The sequence below is a fragment of the Numenius arquata genome, chromosome 6 (assembly GCF_964106895.1).
Source record: "Numenius arquata chromosome 6, bNumArq3.hap1.1, whole genome shotgun sequence".
NCBI classification, from domain to species: Eukaryota; Metazoa; Chordata; class Aves; order Charadriiformes; family Scolopacidae; genus Numenius; species Numenius arquata.
The window spans coordinates 8,783,224-8,807,927 of record NC_133581.1 but is presented as its reverse complement, the minus strand read 5'-3'; the positions used below and the strand labels follow the sequence as shown (position 1 = coordinate 8,807,927).

The 24,704-nt window shown below is 47.7% G+C and overlaps 1 protein-coding gene across 1 annotated transcript in view; it reads right to left on the bottom strand.

Annotated features, from left to right (window-relative positions):
- Positions 1-2,905: 2,905 nt before the first annotated feature.
- Positions 2,906-24,704, bottom strand: part of CCDC85C (coiled-coil domain containing 85C) — a 109,079-nt gene continuing 87,280 nt past the window's right edge. Inside the window, exons 5-7 of the mRNA XM_074149605.1 lie at positions 11,424-11,519; positions 4,626-4,724; positions 2,906-2,995 (exon numbers count right to left, since the gene is read on the bottom strand). Of these exons, the coding sequence (XP_074005706.1) occupies positions 2,906-2,995; positions 4,626-4,724; positions 11,424-11,519 (285 nt within the window). The remainder of the gene's footprint in view (positions 2,996-4,625; positions 4,725-11,423; positions 11,520-24,704) is intronic.

Below are 24,704 nucleotides of genomic sequence, written 5' to 3'. Positions count from 1 at the left end.
TGGCAATTTTAAGGGATGCTCCCCTCCCGCTGAATGTACAAAGCTCCTCGGGTGGTTTTCGCTGAAGACTTTAGCACACAGGTGAGTGAATTTAAATATGCATATAAAACATCTTTTTAGACAACTGAAAATTCTGCACCCAAGTCATCCTGTGAAGTCATTGAGTGTCATTTTACCCCAGGAAGACGCTTTCTAGCTCAAATGGAGCCAAGTATGAAGAGCAGCAAGCCTAGCCTCCCCCCCCCAAAATAACACCCCAATGTACAGCACTGACACCTTCTGCAAAATCAACGATGCGCATCTTGCACTGAAGATCTGTGCCACCAAATAGAATCTTAAAGAAATAGGGTATACCCTAAGAGTATCGAGACCATTCAGCTGAACTACTGGCTGCCCTGTCAACTGGCTCTTTGGGATCTGCAGCGCTAATGGACTTCAGCTGCACCACTAGGTGAGACCTGCAGGTGGAACAAAACAAGCTTTGCTTGAAGTCATTGAGTAGATGCTGAGAGAGATCTGATAGCAGGGAATATTCGAACAAGAATTATATAGCTGGTGAGGCTAGTAATCCGATTAGTATATAGCTCTTCTCTTGTTGAGACGACCTGCTGGTCTAATATACTCCTAAAATAGCAAGCACGTCATCAACACAATTAACTCTCTACAAGTGCTGGCAACATTTGCATGGCTTTAGTTAAAATTCACTGACGTAAATTAACCTTGTTTCCAATATGCTTAAAATCTCTGCTTAATCCAGCGATTCGATGCCACCAAAATTAAAATGGGCTTTCAAGCAGATAGATTCAAGTAACCCTCTGTTCCACATTAGATGCTAAGGAAGAATGATGCCTCTGCTTTACGTCACCTTTTGTGGCAGGAAGATCTCAAGGTATAAATTGTACAGGAGGAAGACAAGTAATCAACTGTGACTAGAAACTGGAGGTCGGAACAAAAAGCAAAGAGGAGGAAATCTGAAATCCTTTAAAGATGCCATATTTTAAAGGAGACAGTCAGACTCTAGGATGGATTTTTCCTGATACACTGGGTGTAAATACTATTAGTTACCCAGCTCAGGGTTCTCTGACTGAGGAGTAGTAAGAAACAAACTGCTGGCGAGTGTGTGAGTGAGAATATGTCTCTGTTTTGGCCGTGGGTCTTGTTTTGTTTTTGTTTTTGTTTTTGTTTTTTTAAATAACCTACTTGACCATTAGATGTTTATTTCTGCAAAGAATAATGAAGTGGTGCTTGCTCTTACTGGTTAGTATGCATTTTGGTTGTATTCCTTCTCTGTTTTTTTTTTTACTGGTTACAGATCTCGGCTCTGATGCTCCAAATTCTTTACCCAGGCAGCTGGAGTATTGTATACCACGGGACAAATGACCTTTCATGGCTTGCAGCATGGGCTCCTTGGTATTGTATCGGTGCTCCGTGCTAATACGATACCACAAGTCAAGAAATCAACCGGTAGAACAAATTAATTGAAGAGGAAGAACCCGTCCAGCTAATTCAGCTGTCTGTGGCTGTGACTGATTCTTACGGAGAATAAAAAGAAAGTGATGGTGTTTGAGGTCATTAAATCTTTGACCTAATCACTAAAATCGATGCAACTTTTGAAGAGGAGGCTTTGATCTTTCCACATGCCTGTCTTTAAAATTATTTTACACCAATTATTTTCATAACCAAGCCCCGCTTCCTTGGACTATTGAGAAAGAACACCTAATAAAATACAGAGACAGCTGCTGTGACAACTTGGAAAAGAAGGGGGTCAAATTCTTACAACTATACAAGCAGCTACTCCACAATAGCAAAATATAAGTCCCATCGTTTTATATACAACCATTCGAAGAAGGAAAAACCCACTTGTTTTGGTTCATTAACAAAAATAAAGCTTGAATGGCAGGAAGTAGTCTCACCCGACAGCCCATGTTTATGGAGTTTTTATTCAGCTCTACAAGGTTGTTGTTTGGTTTCCCTCACCCAGGAACCAGTATAGGTGAGGGATCCAGCAAGAATATTAAAAAAACCAACTACCCAAATCTTCCTTATGTGAAAGATGAGCTGCTCTCAAAGATCCTGTGAAAGCCATAAGCACTGTTAGGACGGCAGTTTCTGCTGAATTGTTTTGTAGGAAAAGTGTTGCCGTATTTGTCGGGAATACTGGTGTGTGGCTAAATGACTTCAGTTCATTCACATTACGACTGCAGAAATCCTGTGTCAATTTGTTCGTGAGAAATAGTTCAGCAGCAGCCGATACGGAGTCTCAAGCCTTTCTGTGTGACGAGGACCGCCGTACAACGTACAGAGGGCTGGTGCCAGTGCCACTCAGTAGCATACGCAGCACCGCGTGAACACAGCTGCACGTCATTCTTTCAAAACAAGGACCTCCAAAGAAAAACGTTAGCAGCTCAGGAGCTTGGCAGGCAGGAAGCCAACGAATTCCAATTCCTCTTTCCTTGGAAGGTGCTGCCTGGAGCCACCAACCCAGCCATGAATCATTGACAAGCGGGTGGACCGGAGCGATACAAACTGTGACTTCTCCGCAGGTTAAGGGTTCTTCTTGTTCCTCTTAAAAATTCTCTCGAGTTTGTTAATTCTACAAACAGACCATTACAACAAAGCAGGTTTGAACTACAATACAAATGATGCAAGTCTGGCATTATCGGATGGTTACCCAGTGAACAGTAGTTCCAGAGCACCACAGCCTGGAAATCAGGCCTTTAGCTGCCATATTTACACTATTGTTACCAAAAAAAAAAAAAAAAAAAAAAAAAAGAAAAGAAAAGAAAAAAGGAAACCCTGAAAAAAACTCAACCCCAACTCCCAAAGAACAGGCAGCCAGAAACACTGAGCTCTGCCTCTTCAGCCTTCACAGAATCGATCACTTCCAGCCTCCAGGATGCTGTTCCTACAAGGGACCCTTGAACTGGTTTCCCGAAAGGTGTTGCCTGATGGAGGGTTTGGAGCTCGCAGCATCACCCAGCTTTCGCCAGACAACCTGTAACAAAAAATAAAGGGGTGAGGGAGAGAAAGACAGGAATTAACACACACACACCCCCCCAAAGCCTCCAATGAGTTGCAGTATTTTTCACAATTGCAGCCTGAATGTCAAAAAAAAAGCAGTTTCCTAGAGCTGGGCTGTAATTCTCAGCAGAGCCACTGGATGGCATCTGTGCACCAGTTTCCAAGGCAAAAAACATTGATGCATTTATCTAATTAGTCTCTCTTGAAATTAGAACCATTTCTGCCTGGGGTAATAGTATAAAACAAATACACTAGGTTCAGAAGTTAAGTTCAATGGTAGGTCAACCCTGCCATGCTTACAGAAATGATGCTACCATGAACAGAAAAGATAATGAAAAAGATAATGATTAAAATTGTATATATATATGACTTTCTAAAAACATACATTTTATCACTCTAGGGCCACTGGGGTAAAGGAGGCTATTTTTTGAAAAATGAGAAACTGCAAAGCACTTCCTAGCAGCCTTGAGTCTACATAAAGTGTGTATTTAAAGAAAAAACAGCTGATGATACACAAACAGTAATGAGTCCATTTGAGAGGATGAAGTTACAGCATTTTTTTACCTTTCCCCCTGAACGGCTACAAGGGAATGTGGGCATTAAGCAGACAAAATATCCTCAAAGCAGGCCCTTGTTTACTCTGGTCTTGGCTTTGCTTATAGGGATCCAGCAACCAAAGCCTCAGCCCTTGCCAAGGATGGTTGCAACATTTAGCCGTGAAGATGCACTTGCTTTCTTCATACCCTCTTTTTAGAGTTGAGGTGGTTTTCAGAGTTTAAATGGAGGGTTAGGTTCCTCTCTGCTGCTGTGAGCCACTAAACGATGCCACTTGGGCTGACCTCCAATGTGGACTTCTAAATGAGAAGGCTCCATAAGCATCCTCCTTTCTGCTGTGGGCACTGCTGGTACTGCCAAACAGCACATCCCCAATTGCGGGTGATGTGCAGCTTGAGCCATGTTCTAGCAGAACTCTTTGTTCAAGGCCACGGCATGGCCAAGGTGCTTTGAAGCTGGAGGCCGTGCCACAGCAGCACACACCCCAGAGCAGAGGTTTGGGACGAACGCTCGCCGCACAGGACGTGGCAAGCTCAGTTAACAGTGTGGTTGCCCAACATGTTGGCGGTGCTAAAAGCACTCCACACACCACGATGCTGTTCAACGGCTTCAGACTTGAATATTCTCCCTCTGATGTTATCTTATGGTTTAGGCTCAAACCCATTCAAGCTGTACAGCTTTAAAGATAGCAACCAGTTGCTGCTCAGCCCAAACCGAGTCCCTAAGGACGCAGTTGGAGTCAACTGCTAACAGGACTCTCCAAGCCAGGGAGAGCCCTTTGCGCAGCTCTTGGTCAGCTGGACTAGAAACCCCGCGTCCTTGAAGGCAGCAGAGTGGGAAGTATCTGCTAAGCAAAGGCTGCTCCGTGCAGACAGCGAGGCACTCGGGTCCCTGACACCCAAAGGGGTGGTCAGCAGAGCATCCGCTCTTCCCTTGGGCCTGTGGATCTGGCATCAAACAGGGCTCGTACGCGACAGACCCCTGCTCCTCCGTACTTCTAACAAAAGACCAAGAAATAAACCCCTTGAGTTGCTGAGAGGAGTTATTACATTGCACATTTCACGAACAATAGCCTTCTCCTTTTCACTCAGGTCTTCTTCATAGTTGTCCTGCATTTGCCTGTCCAAATTTTCATGGACCTCAAGGACCTACAAAAAACAATATTACAAAAGCATTAAGCTCCTCAAATAATTAAATGTCCCTAGCAACCTCATTAACCGGTATTTAAATTGACAGGATTCACAAAGCCTTGAGAGTTAGAGCACTGCAAAGATGAGCATGACACCAAGTTGGGTACCTCCATCCTCTCCTTTCTGGTTTAGAGATGTTCTTTTTTGGTTTTGTCAGAGTTAGGTTGATGGTTGGACTAGATGATGATCTTAAAGGTCCCTTCCAACCTAGACAATTCTATGATTCTGTGATTCCCTGATGATGGCATGCCTCTGACCCACCACCTGCAGAGTGTGGCTGCCACCACAGTCCCTGGGGACCCTGTGATAACTGGCAGCGAGTTGCCTGCACCCACAAACACATCTCTTCCAGGAAGGCTGCTGGTGGCCTCACCTTCTAGGCAGCTCCCCCAAGGCAATCCCCCATTGACTCCATTCCCCTCTATCACAGGAGGGGAGCTTCTCTGCTCCTTTCTACCCTCTTTCTGTTTAAAACCATTATCCCTTGTCATATCACTCCACTCCCTGATAAAGAGTCCCTCCCCATCTCTCCTGTAGCCCCCTTTAGGTACTGGAAGGGGCTATAAGGTCTCCCTGGAGCCTTCTCTTCTCCAGGCTGAACAATCCCAACTCTCTCAGCCTGTCTTCATAGGAGAGGTGCTCCAGCCCTCTGATCATCTATGTGGCCCTCCTCTGGACTTGCTCCGACAGGTCCATGTCCTTCTTATGTTGGGGTCCCCCAATGCAAACCCCCTCCCACGCATCCACATTCATTCAGATGGCTCCTCTGCACAGGCATGGTGCACAAGTCGGGCATATCCCAGTGCAGGACGGCCTTGGGATCTTACTGCTGCATCTCTGCTGACCTACATTCCGTGCCCAGGGCTTTGCCACTGATGACCAATGTGCTCAGCTCAGTGTGCAGGGCCAAAGCTCCTGGAATCACCCAGCGCCATCAAACAGCGCGTTGTCTGATTCACCACGATACACCCACACCCACATACAGCTGTACAGCAGGTGCATCTGTGTGCACAAATATTCCCCCACCTCCTAGGGAAGTACAGCGCTAGATGCAGGGCAAGGATGGGTTTCACCCTTTGCTGAAGCACACAGCACCAGCTGCTCCACGAAACGGGATACCGGGGTGGATTATCCCCCGGTCTGCCTCGGCACAGCAATCCTGCTGTACTCCAACTGTGTTATGAGCAAAAATAGGTCATTCTCCTAGGGCCCTTAACCTACTTCTAAAACGCACCAGCTAGTTTAACCAACATAGCTGGGACCAAGCTTTGCACAAATAAGAATTATCCACATCCTCGCTAAGAGGAGAGGAAGGGCAAGAGGGATGCAAAAAGCATGTACATGCTGACAAAGACGGCATCTATTTTTTGCTAAAGAGGAGGGAATTAATTATTGATCCAGCTGGACTTGCACATCGAACTCACTTGTCTGGAGCCAGCGTGCCTCCAACGCTCAGCTGCAAAGGCAGCAGCCGGCAGGATCGCATCCCGATGCGGAGCGCCAGGCTAAGCACCAGCTCAGTCCACAGGGCAAGTGTCAAGGACAACCATGCTTTAGATCAGTTAAAGATCACAGCAGCTCCGGCCTCTCCTTCCACCAGCCATCAATCTTGTAGGCACAGAAGTCTCAGCAGACAAAAATAAATTGGTTTTCTATGACTTGCGCTTAAACTAAAACCGCATTCCCTAGTCCAGGAGGTGTGGAAGGGTGGTGCAGCCCATGTCTTTCAGTGGAAATGTCTTTTAATGGTGTAAACCAGGCAGAGCTGGAGCTGAAAGCTGATCAGGTGGAAGTTATGGTCGTATTTCATTTCTGAATGACATAGGACTCATTTACCCCGGAAACATCCTGCTCCCCAGGCGACCCCACGTCTGGGTAGGCACTTGGTAAAGATGCGTTAGCCCCTTGGAATGGGAAAAAGGGATTTGGAGAGGTAAAACACAAGAGCCCATCCTGGAAAAAAACACACTCTGAATAGCGAAATCCCCTCCTGCAGAAAGCCGGGAAGGCCTCTTAGTGCTGACCCAGCCCCAGCCATTCTCAGATCCTGCCAGGCGCCGCCTCAGCTGTTTAGAAGGACCAGGTTAATGTTCCTCTGATTACACCACTGGGGACTATGGACGTGCCTTCACAGAAATTGTCTATGGCTCAGCTGAAGTTCAAGGACTGCGGATTCAGCCTGGATAGAAGAAACTGGGGTATATCCTTCTGTGATTCCTGCCACATCCCAACCCAGGAACCTACAGAAAACAGACAAGTGTACCCCAGGCTGGAAGCAGCTCATGCTGTCCCCTCCTTTTTGCTCTTCATCGAGCTGCGCTGGGAGCATTTGGCCCTTTGTGGACACACCAGCACTATGTGATCTCCCTGGGTAAAACACCAGCCGGTGGGGGCAGCTGCTCTGCTCGGGCACGGGGCAATTCCCCGTGCAGGGGAATGGGGCTGGACCGGGTAACGCTGCTCTTCTGCTTGGGGATGCCATCTCCTGAAGACAACCTGCACCTTCCTCTCGATGAGCACACCAACTTGTCTGGCTTTCTCCCTGCTGATATGTAAACTGTGAGGAACACCTCGGGTATATTTAGTTCTCCTTCGTGACTGCACTGACGCCTGTGACCAAGGCAGTATCACCTCAAAGTCACCCGGTCCATCACATCCACCTCCCTGCTGACTTGCCGTACTGGCCTCACATGACCATGCAATGCGTATTTAAAAAACAAACAAAAAAACCCCACCAAAGATTCGGGATGACTGCAGTGAAGCTTAGGAAGAGGAATTGAAAGTTGGGGCAAGCATTTCTCTACCAGGAAGCACTCTGAGATCAAGGGATGCCTTCTCAAATGTACAAGCCTCACTGATTTTATCCATTTACAAGTCAACTGGAAAAAGCACCGGGCAACATGGCACCCTGCTTTGGCAAGGGAAGTCTGTATGCCCTGCTAGGACTTTTCCCTAGTTTTGGAAGGGCCAAATCCTGCCTTGCCCGACATCAGCGGGAGTGATTGATCACCTACTCGATGGCACATGGGAGAGATCCGGGCTGGTGCTGCAGGGGGAGCTGGGTTATAGGCTAAACATCAGCTTTTACATCCATCTCCTCCTCACCTCCCCACGTCTTTAGCAGGTTTGCTCAATTCCTAAGAAAAGTGCTTTGATGTTCAGCGAGATGCTGAGCTGTAGCATATGTACCTTTTATTCTCGTTAGCAAAAACAGCTGTTAGGAGTGCCAACCTGTCATCTTGCTCCTTATTTAGTAGGCGCAAATAAACAAAAACTATTTCAGAAGCAAAAATAAAGAAAATCCCTAAATGTGCTTAAGGAAGAACTCACTTACACTAAATGGCAGGCAATGCTTCAGCCACATAGCTAGCGTTCAGCTGCCAGAAAAAGCCAAGGAAAAAGCCTAGGGGACATTACACAGATGGGTACAGACGGGGGCAATCCAGAAGCCCTGCAGGTCCATGCAGAGTGACCTTTGCTTGGGCACAGAGCTGTATCCTTGCAGCCACACTGCTTCTGGACAGACTTGCATTCAAATAGCCCGGGAGACAAAGAAAGCCAACTTCCAACTTTCCTTGGCTTTCCTGGTGGTAAGGAGGTAGCCTGCTACAGCCATAATGACTTCTTTACACAACCAAGACGGGCTTCTTCTAATATCTGATGTGGTGTAGCCAAAGCATACAGTCTTGCCTGTAGGCTACTCTCTTCTCCTCAAGGGAGGCCCGTGAGCTGTTACAGGCAGTAAGGGTCTAAGCTGCTGGCTGCATCCCGTTTCCCACATGCAAGGGCTGGCACTGGAAAAGCTGCCCAGTCCTGCAGGGTGAAAACAAGACCTGCTCCATATGCTACAGCGTGCTGTGGCCAAAAAACGTCATCTTCTACCCAGTTTAAGATCCGCGGCTGGAGACCAACAGCCACAATTTCACTGTGCCACAAAATGGGAGAAGGAGAGACTATGACCGGTTTCCTCAGCCTTTTCAATTTCCAGCTGATCCTTGGAAATGCGCCACAGGACAGAAAAATAAACACCTTCTCATCTCTCTCTGCCACACAGACCTATAAGAGAATTTCCTCCTCGCTTCAAATGTGAGAATATTTTTAACCCTAAGTGTGTGAGCAGGACACATCACCTGAGATCATGTATGCCCCGTGAGACGTGACTGCTGCGCTACCTGCTTCCTGACCCCAACCATGGCACTTTCCAGGGTTTTGAAGACAGACAAACGTACCCCACTGGCCAAATTATGAAATTGTAGGGGAGAACTTCTTCCAGCCCTTCCCAGTCATCAACAAAGCTCTGAAGTGGAGCATTAATAATAATAATAATAACGTGCAAACAACCAGTCATCCAACTTCCTTTCAACTCCTTTATATGCATCATTGCGCCAGACATTTCAAACTTAATTTCCAGTTTCCAAGAATCTTCCTCATTAATTTTCCAATCCTTTCCAGAGGCTTGTCAAACTGCATCTTAAAACCATTTATGTTTCTTGCCCTTGCTAAGAAATTCAGTCCCATATTCCCTAAAGCAAATAGGAACCTGATTTTCCCCAGAATGTGTTCATAATCAATTTATAACTATTTGATCTTGTAACTTAAAAATATTATCAACTCTGCTTAATATTGTCCCTGACCAAATGCAACGAGGAGCAGGAGCAGAAAGGTACAAACCCCACAGTTTGGGAAGAAAAAGCCAACAGCAGTAGTCTGGACTGCGTGAGGGCTTGGATGATTAAATGCAAGCAAAACTGGATTAGTACAAAGCGTCAGAAAAAAAAAGGTATCACATGAGTCTGCAACGTTCTGCAAGGCATGGGTTTAGCAGATCCATATGCACACATATTCAGCAGAAATGTCACCCACAACCACAACGTAGCATAGTACAGGATGGAGTACAACTTTCTGATAGCACAGAACCACCCACAACAAGCAAAGAAGAAACTCATCTGGAAAACACAGGTCAAATATACGTAGGTAAGTGTATACAATCTGGGTGTATAATGCCTCAAGCAAGCTGAAAAATCAAGATTTTCAGCTTGAAGGGTCTTTTATGATTTAAATTCAAATTTGATCCAAATCAAACCAAACTTGCCTTTCCTTTCATAATTCCTCACACACCATAAATGCACAGAAGATGAACCAAGTGAGAAATAGTGACACTCAATATCCTCCCGGGATCTTGCAACTGCCCAGTGCAACCCTTGCCAGCTGCACTGCTGCTTCTCCTGACGGTTGTTGCCATTACCACCACCACCTGCCACATCTGTCCTGGGGCCAAGAGACCCTGGACAGGCACAAAAAAGTAAGCTGAGAACACTAAAAACTAGAAAATTTAGGAAACTTGTAGATCAAAGCTACAAGCAACATCTGCGCCATTTGTTTATCTAACAGATGTGGAAAGGTACAAAGAGCTCTGTAAACACCAGTCTCCAGGTCTAGGACAGTCTAACTAGTGCTGATGGCACTGCTGGACCTTTTTTCCAGCTATGACCATGGGCATCTGAGGTCCAGAGTAGCCATCCAGGAATCCTCCTTTGATTTGATGAACGCTTTTTAACCCTGTACAAATTTTGTCAGCTTTTTATGGATTTAGACAAATCTAAATCCATAAATCAGTATATTCCAACCAGAGACTAATTTAGTTAGAGACTTTCATAGAATCATAGAATAGAATGGTTAGAGTTGGAAGGGACCTTAAAGACCATCTAGTCCCAGCCATGGGCAGGGACACCTCCCACTAGACCGGGTTGCTCAAAGCCCCATTCACCCTGGTCTTGAACACCTCCAGGGATGGGGCATCCATAACTTCCCTGGGCAACCTGTTCCAGTGTCTCACCACCCTCACAGTAAAGAATTTCTTCCTAATATCTAATTTAAATCTACCCTCTTTCAGTTTAGAACTGTTACCCTATTACTACACTCCCTGCCTTCCATCCATCTCTATGGCACCTTGGAACGGATTTGTGCTTCCCTGTCCCTTAGCTACTCAGAAGTAACATGCTTAGCTAGTTAAACATGTAACACCAGGGTATTACATTTTCCCTGCTAATTGGATGGTCACAAGGACTTGAGAACTGCTGTGAAATCACTGTGCAAGTTTTCTCCTTTAACTCAGCTAGCAGTGTCCCATGGTTTTCATTGCTGATGGTCCTGACTTTCATCCCCACTGATGATGCGCATATCTACATGGGTATGATGCCATGGTTTGCTGGGTATTTACATAATATAAAGTCTTTCTCCTCTGAAGACTGCTTCAGGATTTTCAATAACAAAACATACATAGGAACTGCAGTTTTTGTGTTCTTTTTAAAAACAGCATTTCGGTCACTGCTGTCACCCCAGAGAGTCCATAAAGCAGGACTGATGAGTAGAAAGGGTAACCAACACCTTCAGCATCAGCAGCTTTTGTTGGAGGTTTCCCACCCCAAAAAAAACAGTCATGCACAATCTTGCTTAACTCCTCAACTATTTGAAGCAATGATTATTCATCACAATACAGGTGCTGGTCACCAATAATCTGCCTGAGCACTAACTTCCTATTTCTAGGTGTTGTGTTTCCACGAGAAGAGCAAATGTCCCGTTCTGCCCCATTGGTGTTTGTTGCACCACATCGCACCGTACTGCACTGTGCCACACGGCCGTCTGCGGCACCCTTACCTTCATAGCATGCACAACAGCCTCTGGCTTCTGACCAACAGGAACATACCCTGCTGCAGGAGAAGATGCGAGATCAGATGTCATGCGAGCTGGTCCCTGTTGAAATAAGAGAAGACACACTTTAATTCCCTTTGGGTGATTTAAGCAAGTAGGAAGAAAATATCCCGAAAATTTGAGCACTAGCTTCTCTCAAATTCAATCCCCTTCAGCCACCTGCAAAGACAAAAGACACCACCACCACCCCTTCCTCACAAGTCAGTTGATTTAAGGCCATTTAAGCCTACAATCGTTCTGTCTGGATGTACTCAGGCAGGAGATCACCCTGGTTTAAAGCTGAATTGATTCAAGAAACATTTTTTGCTCACTTAGGATAACTTTGTACAAGGACAAGATCAAACAGTTCTCATCCTTCCAGCCAAGGGAGCAATGCAAACAAGATAATTTTCCAGCATAAAGCAGTCATTTCTAAGAAGCTGCGTTCACGGAAGAAACCGTTGGCATAACTTCATTGCTTTTCTGGCAACATTTTCACATAGACATCAAGTACCAATCTTCAGCTACAGAGAAAATTGTGAAGGCAACCTTAAAACAAGCAGATGTCCAAACCTAATGTTGGCTGGGTTTGTTTCCAAAATGCTGGCCAGTCCTCCTGCATGAAGGATCCCATTGGGAAAGATGCCGAAATTACATTTTACAAAAGATTTCTACTGTCCTAACAGCCTTGTAAGCACTTTTCATAGGGCTTTCCTTTTTTAAAGGCATCCGACTTGGATTGAGAGACACAGTATCTTTATTCAGTGAGATGCACCCTGCCTGTCCCTAATATTTTTGCATCGCTTTGTAGCAGTGGGAGAAATCAACAATGAAACCATTGACCAAACTCGTATTTAGTCTTCACATTCTTTGGGAAACACAAAGAATGATTATAGTGAGGGCCTCTGAAAGCAAATTAGGATGGCAGAGCGGCATGTAGCACCATCACAGGAATGCTTTCACGTACAACACACGAGGCACTCCATTCTCATCTTTTCCGTGTTAAAAAACACAGCATGTTTTATGCTCCATCTCATCGCTTTGCCTTCTAAGCCCAGGCCACCAAGCTAGTTGTGCCAGAAAGGAGGACCAACAGAGGGGCACTTCACCACCTCTCATTCTTCCAAATGTTTTAAGTCGTGGGGGCCTTCTTACTAATAAAAGTGTTCATGTGCATACGTTAAAGAAAAAGATGGGCCAATCCATTAGACTACAGGCAAAAATAGCATGAAAGGCATGGAGCCTTTCATGTCTAGGCCACTGATCTATGCTTAACCCACGTCATGACCAACAGTCATTTGCTCATAATAGCAGCCTCCATGAACTGAGTTGCTGGTGACACAGAAACTTCCTTCTGAGAGGCAGGCATCTCAGAAAAAGGAAAATTTTACTTAATAACTCTACAATAATTCTCCAAGGATATTTAACAGACTGGCAAAGCACAGAGACCAAGAGACAGTCACAGGCTGGGAATGATTCTGGACCTGCAGGCAGAGGGTTACACCCTGCTGGAGCTGGGGACATGTCCTCATCCATCCCATCCATAATGTCACGCAGAAAAGGCAGAGGCTGGGGAAGGAGCACCAGGGACTGGGTCCAGCCAATCTACAGCTGTGACTTAAGACTGAAAAATGGGTTACAAACTTCTCACAAGGCTGCTAAATGCGACAGAGTCCTTCCAGAATCAGCCTCCCACAGAGGTCAAAGACACCAATACACACATAATTCCTCTGGCTTAAGCATGAAAGCTGCCTTCTTTCCATAAATGACCAAGATCATGATAACTGAAAGCAGAATATTCAGGAGTTTGTGGCCATGAACCATGTTTGATATGGATCTTTCCCCATGGCCTTCTTTAGAAGTAACACAGGAAATAGCAAGCAAAGATCTAACATCCAGTATTTCTTCCGAGTTGAGAGTAATCTGACAAAGTAAAAGGAATTCTGCTGAATCCTGCTGCTGACAGCACTTCAAATACAGTTTTCTAACCAAACTAGAGTAGATCATGAGATCTCCTGTATGACAGGCAGCAGCAGCTTCTCCTCACAGAACTGAAGTCACTAATGAGCTACAAAGCATTTCCATGATCGTAATCACTCTCAAAATTATTACAGAATACAAATGAAACCAGAATGATTAGAGAGTAACGTTTCCTAAAGAGCTTGATCATACTTAACTGCTCACCATACTGACACGATAAAAGTAATCTTGTAAGCAGGGTGATGCACTGGATATATCACATCACACAAAAAAAACACTCAAAGGGTCACCTTCCTTCTCAGACATGTGGCTGAATTTCAGCAAGGGCAATCAACTGAGCTCCAACTAAACACAGGTAGAGAATTTGACTCAAGAAAAATGTTCAAGGATGAGGGCTGCAAAAAGGGAGGTAGACCCAAAACCTGCTATCAGGGTTTCAGTAACAGATGACTTCATTTCTAAAACTGGCATCATCCTTGATCCTTAGCTCGGAAGCCAAAACCCCCAGCCAACTGAAACAGATGTCCAAATTGCTGAGTGCAATCGTCAGGGACAGCGAGTGCACCAAACGACCACGTCACAGGTCCGCTCTGCCCCAAGCCACAGAGACCTCCCCACCGCGGGAGACTTACTACAAAAGGCCAAACACGCATGTGAAGAAAGTGGGGGGAGCAAGCAAGGATCTCACCAACATCCCCACTCTTTACAACTGCAGGATGCAACAAGTAGAAATACCCACACTGCTAAGCGTGGCTTAATATTCATCATTAATTACACTTAGTGCTTTTTGTGTAGTCGCACCCTTAGAAAAGGCTGTTTCCTGACACACACAGAGTCAGAGTTTTATAAAGGGAGGTAGGTGCTTACTCCCACTGATTTCAGTGTGGTTCACAAAAAAAAGCTTCAGCCAAACTCATATCAGCTTCCTGCACGGAGGCACACATGAAAGAGGCCAGAAAAGAGGGGACTGTAGTCAGCAAGGAAAGAAATGACAACATATCCAGCAGGATGCATGGCCGTCCTTTGGAGGATGGAGGAGAGGAAAACGGGCAGAGTTCACTGATAGTGTTAGCTGAAGGGGAGGAAATGGAAGGAATTGGAGATAAGGTCAAGGTTGCTGGACTGGAAAACTGCCAACAGCCGGAGAGAAGGGAGGGAATGGGAAGAAAGAGGAGGATGTGCATTTTACCCAGCAGGAAACCAGTTGAGATGAAATGCCGGGGAAGGGGAACCAGAGATAGGAGATTGTGAGAAGGGCAGGATGGAGGGGGAAATCTCAGGAAGTCAGCGTTAAGGTAGTAGCTGAAATCACAGAGATGGAGGAGATTCCTCATGCTGAAAATAGGTGCGTTTGGAAACCGTGGGTAAAGATTACCACAGCTGCACCCCAGCAATCTAATTCAGCTACTCTGAGGATCTCCATCACTGCAGAAACCCAGGCCCTTCCCATTCCCTGTAGCTGGCATTTTCACAGCCATGGGAACACGACTGACTCAGCACCCTGACGGACAATAATAGCAAGGTTAATCTAGTCACATCTTAAGAAGCAGAAATTGTCCATATAGGCAAAAAGCAATTTGGTGTGTTTTGGGGCATGCATCACTCTCAATTTCCTCTCCCTGTCTGGTTTTGTCAAACACGCACTCTCTGTATTAGATGTATGTCTGGCTGTTCCACTTGCCAGGTTTTCATAGCATTTGGTAGCTCAGCGATGGTTTAGTCTTCATCCTTGGACGTGTGGCTGAGGTATCAAATAATTATATAAAGGAATGGTGCTAAAAGACAGCTCAGAAGTAACCAAAAAGGATGCCATTTTATTTGTAATAAAGCTGTTGAGAAATACCATCTTGATCGTTTTTCTAGTTTACTCCTGCTGAGGCTGAACCTCAGCAGAATGAGGAAGCTGAGTCATTTCAAAATGCAAAGTTTCTTACTCTCTTTGGCCCCAACTAGTTTTGCAGCTGCTCCGGGTTTACAGCAGCAGAGACAAGACTGGAAGTTAGCTTGCTGAACTCGTCACTTATACAAGTGATGAATTTGTAATTCGAAAAGAAAATAACTGTACATCTATGGTGCGGCATCAAATGGTCAACTGGGTAGAAGTACATTGCACACCGCTTTCTGTTTCATCCACAACCACAGTTACACTGCCAAAAGAAAGAGCTGCCCAGCGCTGAGATTACCAGCCTAATTAAGAGTGGTGGGCTCTAAGTTATGTATCTGATGCACTGGAGTTCCCAAGTGCTTGGAGGAAGCACCTTATCTTCCCTGCACACAGGGTTTGTTGACCACTGTACTTCTGAGACCCAGAGACCCTTCTCCAAGATATATCTTTAAGAAGCAAAAGTCCCAGGAAATCAAAGGCTGTGGAGCCTTGTGTGACCCATCCGATGCTTCCTAGGTACATTGGTGCTTTTGCTGCTCTGCAAACCACTGTGGCAATTCAGAGCATTCAAGATTGCTGTAGCGTGGATCTCCAACGAGTTCAGCCCTGGGAACAACGGCCCTGTCTCTGCTGCCAGGACAGCTCTGGGACTGGGGTGTCCCCAGAGGCTCCTGGTGGGGCTCTTCTGCATCCCTCATGGGAGACAAGTGCCAAGTACCCACATACTCAACCCTTCTCCCAGTGGGGAAACCACAGCCAGAGCTATTCCTCTGTGCAGACAGCAGTACTGAAGCTCCACTGAACACATTTTCCTTTCAGCCCTCCCCGGCTCCTCCATTTCAAGCAGATCAGCACGGATATTTGCTGGTGTCTGTGATGGGACCAATGCAATTCCCAGAGCTTACTGTTCCTATGTAGCATCAGCCCCCTCCCCACCTTGCCAGCCTCACATCGTGCATGCCCAAACCACAACTCCAATAGAGAAGCCCAATTCTGTTCGAGATCCTTCCAGAAACCTCTCACCGGACACTGCAGGGCTTGTGATTCAATCTCCAAGTCTGTAAGGAGATTCACAGTCCAGCTGTAACATTAACAGACTAAGAAAAGAGAGGGGAACGTTGCAGTCTCTCATGCCAGAGCATCCTTGAAGCAGGATGCTACACACAGGGGATAAACCCTCCACTTCTCTATATGCCAAGAATGATGCTCGACCTGGTGACAGCCTCAAATCCAAAGCAGAAAACAAATCAAATCAAACTATCCCCATGTGCTGCCCCATCTCAGAACCAAAAGATCATCAGCGAAGCAACAGCGCTGGTGTGGGATGTGAGAAAGAAAATCCAAAGGTCACAAGTACTGCCAATGATCCTTTTTAATCTGACACCAAAATAATGAAAAGCAGAGGTCTCAACTTGCAGCTGCTGAAGAACATCTGCTGCTCTGTATCGAGGCACGGTGGCACTGCCAATGTCTAGGACCAAGTTGCCTAGTGAGTCCTTGCTGGCCCTATGTGGTTGCATGGGATGCGCTCCAGCACAGATGCTGACACGCACCACTGATGATACTCCATTCCTATGTGTTTGGAGGAACAAAATTAATAGGAGTCTCTGTAATAGGGCACGCTGGGAACTCCTGATAATGACGCCTCCACAGAGACAATATAAGGCTTAAAATATGAACATTTCTTAATAACAGCGGGAATGCTTTGGAACCCAAGAAGAAAAAAGCCTAACTGGGGATGACAGGTGTCTGCTCTTTTAGATGTTTTGGGCTGGAAATCTCAAAAAGGAACAAAGAAATTGCGATAAACAATTTCTCCTTGATTCCTCCAGGGATCTGAAAAGACATGAGACCTTGGTCCTGCCATCAGTTTTCAATCTCTTTCTGCTCAATTATATTCTGTCTTTTAATGACATCTTCTTGTACCTCAGCTCCATGAGAGCTATTCCTGATCGCCAGAAAGACTGCAAAAGACTAAGTTTCAAAAACCCAGAGGAAAACGTCACGCTGATTTTATTTCACCTAAGTCACAGCCCAGGCACTAAGGATGCTTCAGACCAATGTGGTGCGTGAGAGCAAGCATTAATGCTTCTGAACCTCACATCTTCTCCTTGCTTTCTATTAATTTTTTTCTATGATTTCAAAAAACAAGCATTCAGGATTCAAACCCGATTAAATAAGCCACGCTTTTCTAACAGCATACCTCAGACAACATTAAAGCTAAATGGAGTCATATCAGACACCGTGAAGTTTTTATTGCTGAGACAGAACAAGGAAAATTACATTATAGGCAGGCACTGCCAGACAACTCGCAATGAAATTCCCAGGCACGTCTATTTATCTCACAGTGGTTTTGTTTGCAGCCTGTTTACCCAGGTCTGAATTACACTTGGGCCCTTCCTTAGCACCCATCCCGGTGTTTTACACAAATAAAGCTGCCCACGCCACCCTGTAAATTAGGAACTGTTAAGGGACAAGAGGGAAGCAGTAGCATGCCCACAGCCATGTGGCAAGCAGGTGGCAGAGCTGGGCAGGAACATGGAAAGCTGCAGTGTCTGACTGCAAATCCCAGCCCCAGTGTGCTGGGGGGGTAGAGGGGAGATGACAGCATATTTTTATTTTGTGAACGCAGTTTTGGCTACATAATCTAGAAAGTGCCCGAATAACCCCTGGGGAGCACTCCAGCCAGAGACGGTGCTGGGGGAGAGGTGGGGAAAACCAAGCACCAAGAGTACCCCTAACCAGGGAGGAGCATCCCCGGACCCTGGCGGGGAACATGCTGAAGCCCCAGAGCGCAGCATCCCCATCACAGATGTAGCACAGGCAGCACCGAGAGCAAGCACCGGGCTCGTGCAGGCAGACAGTCTGTTAATAAAGAGAAATCTCTCCTCACACAGAGATGAGCGGCGTTCCCGGGAGATCTCACCAAAAAAAAAAAAATATCTCCCATTACTGCCAGCCTGAGAAATTCCCTGAGCCCCACAAAGGCAGTTCAGAGGGGGTCCATCATCATTTTGCAGCCCGGGCCCTGTTTCCCGTCCTCCGCTGCCTTGCAGCTGCGGGGGGGTTAATGGCTGAAACAAAGCCACGGTGCCGCGCGGCGCTGAAGCGTGTCATGACTCTGGGCTGACATTTCGCCCTCCCTTCCTTCACAGCCCCTTCCCTCCCCGCTGCATCGCCTCGTGCCCGTGGCAGTTCTGCCACTGCCACCACACGTGGTGCTCCTGAAGGGGTCCAGCTCCCCTCGCGGACCCGCAGGGACCAGGCTACCCAAAGGCACCCTGGCAGCAGCCCCAGGGCTCCTTGTTGGCTGCAAGAAGATTTCCAGGAGGCACGAAGAAGCGACGGGCACCAGCTCCTCTGCAAAACCACACCAGCCTTTTTGCCACCCTGCTGCCGGCGATGCCAGACCTCTGAGCACGGGACACCCTCGCCAGAGCCAGGGAGCACCCAGGTCCCTTATGTGCCCCATCTGCCCGGCAGATGATCCAAAGCGATGATGACACTTTGCTATTGTTATTCTGTGCCTACTGCGCAGAAAGCCTGCCGGCATCCAGCTCAAAACAAACCACCCGCTCCCCCCTTCTGCACTTAAATGGCTGCACGGCCCGACGTTCCCCAAGTCACAGCGGGCTGCCTCGCAGCTGCGAGGGCTTGACACCCTGCCACCAGGCACAGGAGAAGGGACACGGGGGACAGCCTGCAGACACCGGGTCCCCAGTACATGGGTCCTGGCCACCAGCAGCAGTGAGTGCAGGAGCCATCAGTGCTCTGAATTAGCATCTTCCCTATCAAACCAAGGGACTTTATTGCAGATGCTAATCTCCTTTGGCATTACTTAATTTGATGCCTTTAATCATAGAGAGCAGCTGGTCATGTAAACATTCAAATCCATGAATTAACCGCTGGGTCCACACGGGAGCCAGGCAGAGCCCGTCTGTACGTCTCAGCCACCACCTCCTGCATCTTCACGGCCTCCGCTGCGTTCACAGATATCTACTTAAGTACCAAAAAAGGCTTCCACGGCTCTTTTGATTAATAGAGAAACAATTTAACTGTTCATTGCTTTCTGAGAATAACCATCAAGGACACCCAAGAAAAGAATAGCTCTTCTCCCCGGCAGGCACGGCACAGCGCTGGCTGCACGGGCTGTGCTGGGGCACCGAAGGAAAGGGACGATTCCAGGGACTGCCCCAGATAGATAGAATAAACAAAGTCAGGACATTGCTCACAACTGGATCTCACCTACAAACAGGAAAGATGCCTTTTCGCAGCACCACACTAAAGGCAGATCGCAGCTCGGGTCCCAGGAAACTCCTTAGCATGTGCAAAAGCGGTGAGGGAGCTTCCTCGGGCAGCGGGAAGGGAGAGGAGAGCGGTCACTGCTGGGGCTGGTAACAGCGCTGAGGAGATGGAATGGGTCCACGCTGTCAAAAAGCCCCACTGACCACTTCAGCTGCCCTCCCCAGACTGTGAAATTATTACCAACATAGCATGTTCAGAGCAGTTTCAGCCCGTAACTACCTGATACAAGCAAACAAGAAGGCAGCTGATTGCTACAGACAGAGCGAGCCCAGGCTGTACCCGCGGTCAAAGTGCACTAACTGCGACTGACTCACAGGGGCACTATCAGCATAAGTATTTTGAGAGGTGCTCACTCTTTTCGTAATGGAACAGCAAGCACACTTGATTTCAGAAAGGAACAGCAGGTATTTTTAAGACTTTCCTAATTTGGAAGCAAATCTGATTTGGGGGTAGGGCAGGTGAAAGCCTCGGGGTGGGTGGGGGATGCACTGGGATGCGGGAGGATAACTGTATTGCCCCTCCAGCTCTCTATTTCAGCCTGGCTGCCCTGGGCATCACCAGGGAAGATGCCTCCTCCCAGGCCTGGGGCAGAGCGAGGGTCTGCTGTGTCCCCGTCTCTCCCCCGACCCATTGCCAGCCCCACACAAACACACGTGACAAGTGAGCATGAGAACCTACAGCAGATCCTCAAAGCAGCTGAATTTTTCTCGCCTCCTGTGGTTACCTGTAAGGGCGGATTATGGATACGGCCCATCAGCGTCTCTTTTGCTCATCAAATCCCCAAACTTTGTCATTGCCAAACTTTGTGCCAGTTGGCTGCCGTGGGGAAAAAAGCCACCCGCCGCTCAGAGCCGCTGCAATAACTGCTGATGAAGGGCAGCTGCCTTCAAAAATGGATGGGCTTGTTCTCAGCTGCCGGTAACACACTCTGAAGCTTCACAATAGCACTCCCCAGGCTGCAAATCCCGACAAACCTTTCATTTTGCTTTCCCATCCACAGCCGCTGTTGCTGCAGCAGCAAAACGGCTGCCTTGTGTTTCTCTCTTTGTCTGCTCAATAGCATCCTGGTGGTGTCGGTGCTGCCGGCAGGAAGGAGCTGCCTTCTGCCACACTCCTTGATCATTGTTTCCCCCTGCCTAAAAAAGGGACTGTGGCCATCACTGCTGCCGGGGGAAGGCAAGAAACAGGACTGGGGTCGCCCTCCGACACACGCCGGCAGCACCCAGCTCAACTGACAGCCGTGGGATGCAGGCCGTGGATGGGAGAATGCAGGGGACCACCGGGGAGCTCCGTGAGATGGGCTTGGTGGAGCAACAGAAGGGGCGGAAGGCATTTTGAGAGGCTGCAACGTGGATGCTGAAGCTACAAAGAGCAGCCCTGTGGGATGCCAGAGGCACCAGGCAGCCTGGGGACCTCCATGCTCGGGGGCTTCATGCAGCACAGCAAGGGGCTGGGGGCTCCACGCTGGTGGTGGGAGGGTCGCTGTGCTGTGCTAATGACAGCTCTGGCATCCCTCCTCCCTGACAGCAAAGAACTGGGTTTTGGACAGATTTTTCACATGCTTTAGGGGTCAACGGTTATTGTGGGCTGATCTTTATCTCAGTGTCTTGCTTACTCACCCCCCATAAACCCTTGGAAAGCTGCTGCCTGTTGCCTCCTTTCCCTCATCTTGGGCATCTTATCTCTAAGTCTTCCTCTTGGAACCACAGGAAGCGCAATGGCACATCACAGTGTAACCTTGCTGCCGTTATCAGCAAACAGGTCTTCTAGTGATGAGCCATCTGTGCTGTGGCCTTATCACATCGCAGACCTCCTGGTCTTGATGCAAACCACACATCCCGCATTGTTTACCCATTTGTTTGCTGTCAGTTGTGTCTTTGGTCACCAGCACAGGCCATCTCTCCCTGCATCCTCACTCTAGCGTTCCTGCTGGTGTTTTCACACACACTTTTCCATTCACACTCCATCCACAATAACCTTAATATTTCCATTAACAACCTAAACAGTTACTTCCATTAAGGGCAGGGTTCCTATTGCAAATCACATGAACGCTGCTAGTAAATTTTAAATCTAAGCCAGCTGGGCTAGTTCTGACTACTAGTAACAGGCTGGTTCATTTTTAATGGTGTTTTATGCCAATGTGGATAAATGGCTCCTTCAGGCAGCTGGCTTACGAGCTTCTCAAGGTGAAAGTACCTCCAACCACAGGAACACAAACAGCCTTCAAGCCACCTTCCCAGGCCTGGGCACTGAGACATGTCTGGGGCACAGCAGGCAGGAACGTGAAGGGCTGCAGGGGCTGTGTGTCCATGTGGGTGGCCAGAGCACCAAAGAAGAGGCCAAAAGGATTGGAGAAGAGACAGATGCAAGCTCTGGGTTGTGCCTCAGCCACTGCATTCATCTTCAGCTGTGCTACAGGGGCCTCGAACGCTCCAGAAGTCAGCAACTGAGATTCCACCTCTTAGAAAATGAATTGCTGAAACATGACTATTAGTAACAAAATAAGAGCCTTACCGCTGTGGATGGGGAATTTCCTTTCTCCCCATACATTCTGCCCATGTCAGGAACGTAACTCAGCTACCATTAGATGTGACCAAAGGTTAAGCACTGTGTAGGGTAGCTTTATGGAGAGCGAGAGACCTGAGCTCTGACACCAAGTGCAGACAACTCCCCCTCCCAGTCTTCATTCATCATTAGATTAATGCTGGAGAAAGCCCATGAGAGAAACAAGTGAACTCTCCAGCAACGGTACACTGTTCCAAAAATTAAACAGGGCCTTTCAGTGTGCACCCTGGAGCAGTTAGTACTATTTAGCCTAGTGATAAAGAACTGCCTGAAAACCATACTATGGAATGGGTGATTTCCCAACCAATTCCTTCGTGGGAAAAACTGAGGCACAGAGAGGTGAAAGAAGGTGCAGGCGTTTGCGAGAGAAGAGTCCCTCCATGGTGGCAGGCATGGCTCCCAGTTCTGATTCACAGCCCTGCGCCAACAAGGCTCCTTCTTTCCCCTGTAACAGCAATTTCCCCAAAACCACTGTTACTCTTCTAAAACTCTACTGAAATGTAATTTCTGTCTCACTGACTAGAGGTGAGCCTATATGAACAGGCAGTCTGGACTCCTTGGACAATGCCAACAAACAAAACTGAAGGTCAGTAACTCCCACCTGGTACTCTTAAACAGAAAAGCACTGAGCTGGAAGAATCTCCAGGACAGACGGAGCATCACCTTCTCTGCGCTCTCCAGCCGCACATTTGAGACACCCCTGTAGCCAACAGCTTCCTGTGGTAAACTAGAGGGCTGCTAATTTGAGTGCAATAACTCATCCCAAGTGCTGCCGCATCCCCATGGAGGAGCCACGAAGGGAACACATGCAGTGCAGGTAAGATACAAAGGCAATATTTGAGAAAAAAATCTGTTCTAGCTACCATGGACAACCAAAGTACTGAAGACATAGCAACAGCTCAGGCTAGTGAATGGAAGCGCAAGCCCTCAAAGGATGCTGTGGGGTCATTTCCATCGCTGACACCCAGACACCAGGCTGGCCAGCAGGTCCTCAGCAGTGCAATGCCTACAGGTAACGCAAAGTCGGCTCCCACGCCCGAGACATCATCCGACTCAAGGCTGAGCTGGCCTGGAGGCTGCCAGTGATAGGAAGGATTGAGCCAGCCCAACCAGCTTGCCCTGGAGACTGCCCCTCTCCTCCCAGGGGAACAGGAGGTTCCAGGGGGAGCTGCCTGTTGCCACCTCATCTCATGCCTCGCTCAGAGCCCGAGGGAATCACCCTCACCTCCCAAAGGACACAGAGAGCCTCCAGTACACCACGGGATGACTCCGGTTTGCAGTTCCCAGGGCTGGGGAGTTTGACTAGCCTGCTACCAGTTCAACCTAACATACATGTCACACCTTCCCTTGCAATGGCCAGGGACTTGTAGTCAGAACCAACCCCCTGGGACTTCTTTTCCTGGATATTTGGTAACCGTTGCAGGCCACAGAGTAAATATATAATTCACCATCGGAATGATCCACTGACTAAACAGTTCACAGGTTGCAATTATGAGTGTCTTTCGATTCTGTGTCTTGAATGTGCATCAGTGTCCATGACCCAGGATCCATTAGACACAACAAACTGTTCCATCAAGCGAGGTGCGTCAGGGCCATGGAGAGCTGGAGTGATGCCTACGTGCAAACAGTGTGACAGGGAGGGATGTGCTGAGGAACTTCCCCAGAGTTGCACAGGCGGTGGCGATGATGAAACCCTGAACATATGTGACAGCTTTGGAGCCGACACCAATTGTCCACCATCACTCACCCGCGTGAAGCCTGTGCAGGCACAAAGAGGAATGATTTCTCACAAACTCATGCCTGCTGTCGAAAAAAGAGGCTGCAGAGAAAGTCAGGTACATCTAATCATTCACTTTCTGGGAGGTGCCTGAGACATTCAAAGACATTTGCATGCTGTTGTGATGGCTACCCAATATATCATGTCAAGCCACAAAACCAAAGGGATTTTGGCAGGAATAAATAAATAAATGGCTACATAAGTCTCCCAGATGATGTGGATTTGGGTTCAGAGCTGGTTTTGATTTTTCTCTCAATCATCTTCCTGCAAAGAAGGCAGAACACAGCCAGGGTGACAGATGGAGGTGAGTGTCATGCAGCACCCGGTCCTCTCCATAAACGCCAGGTGCCACCTCTTCCTTGAGGAAGGAGGGAAAGCGGGGACAAGTGGCCAGGCAGGGCTGCAGCAGGCAGCATCGTCTGCTGCCAGCCCTCACACAGCCCTGGTGAACGGTGTGAGAAGTCTCCTGCCAGCTCCCAGCCCCGGCACAGCTCCTCTACAGAAAGCCACTGGCTGTATCGCGTCCTGACCCACAAGATAAACATGAAGTTGTGTGTAGCGGTGCTCCTCAGGGCAACAAGCACATGCCAACCAAGCGTTCCCCACCTGAAACCGAGCTGGGGACCAAAAGCCTGTGCACAAGGGAAATGAAGCAAAATCCCCAAAACCGTAAGGCACCGGTAGAGCCAGACAAACATCTCCAGGTTCATACACCTCTCTCCTCCTTATAAAGTCC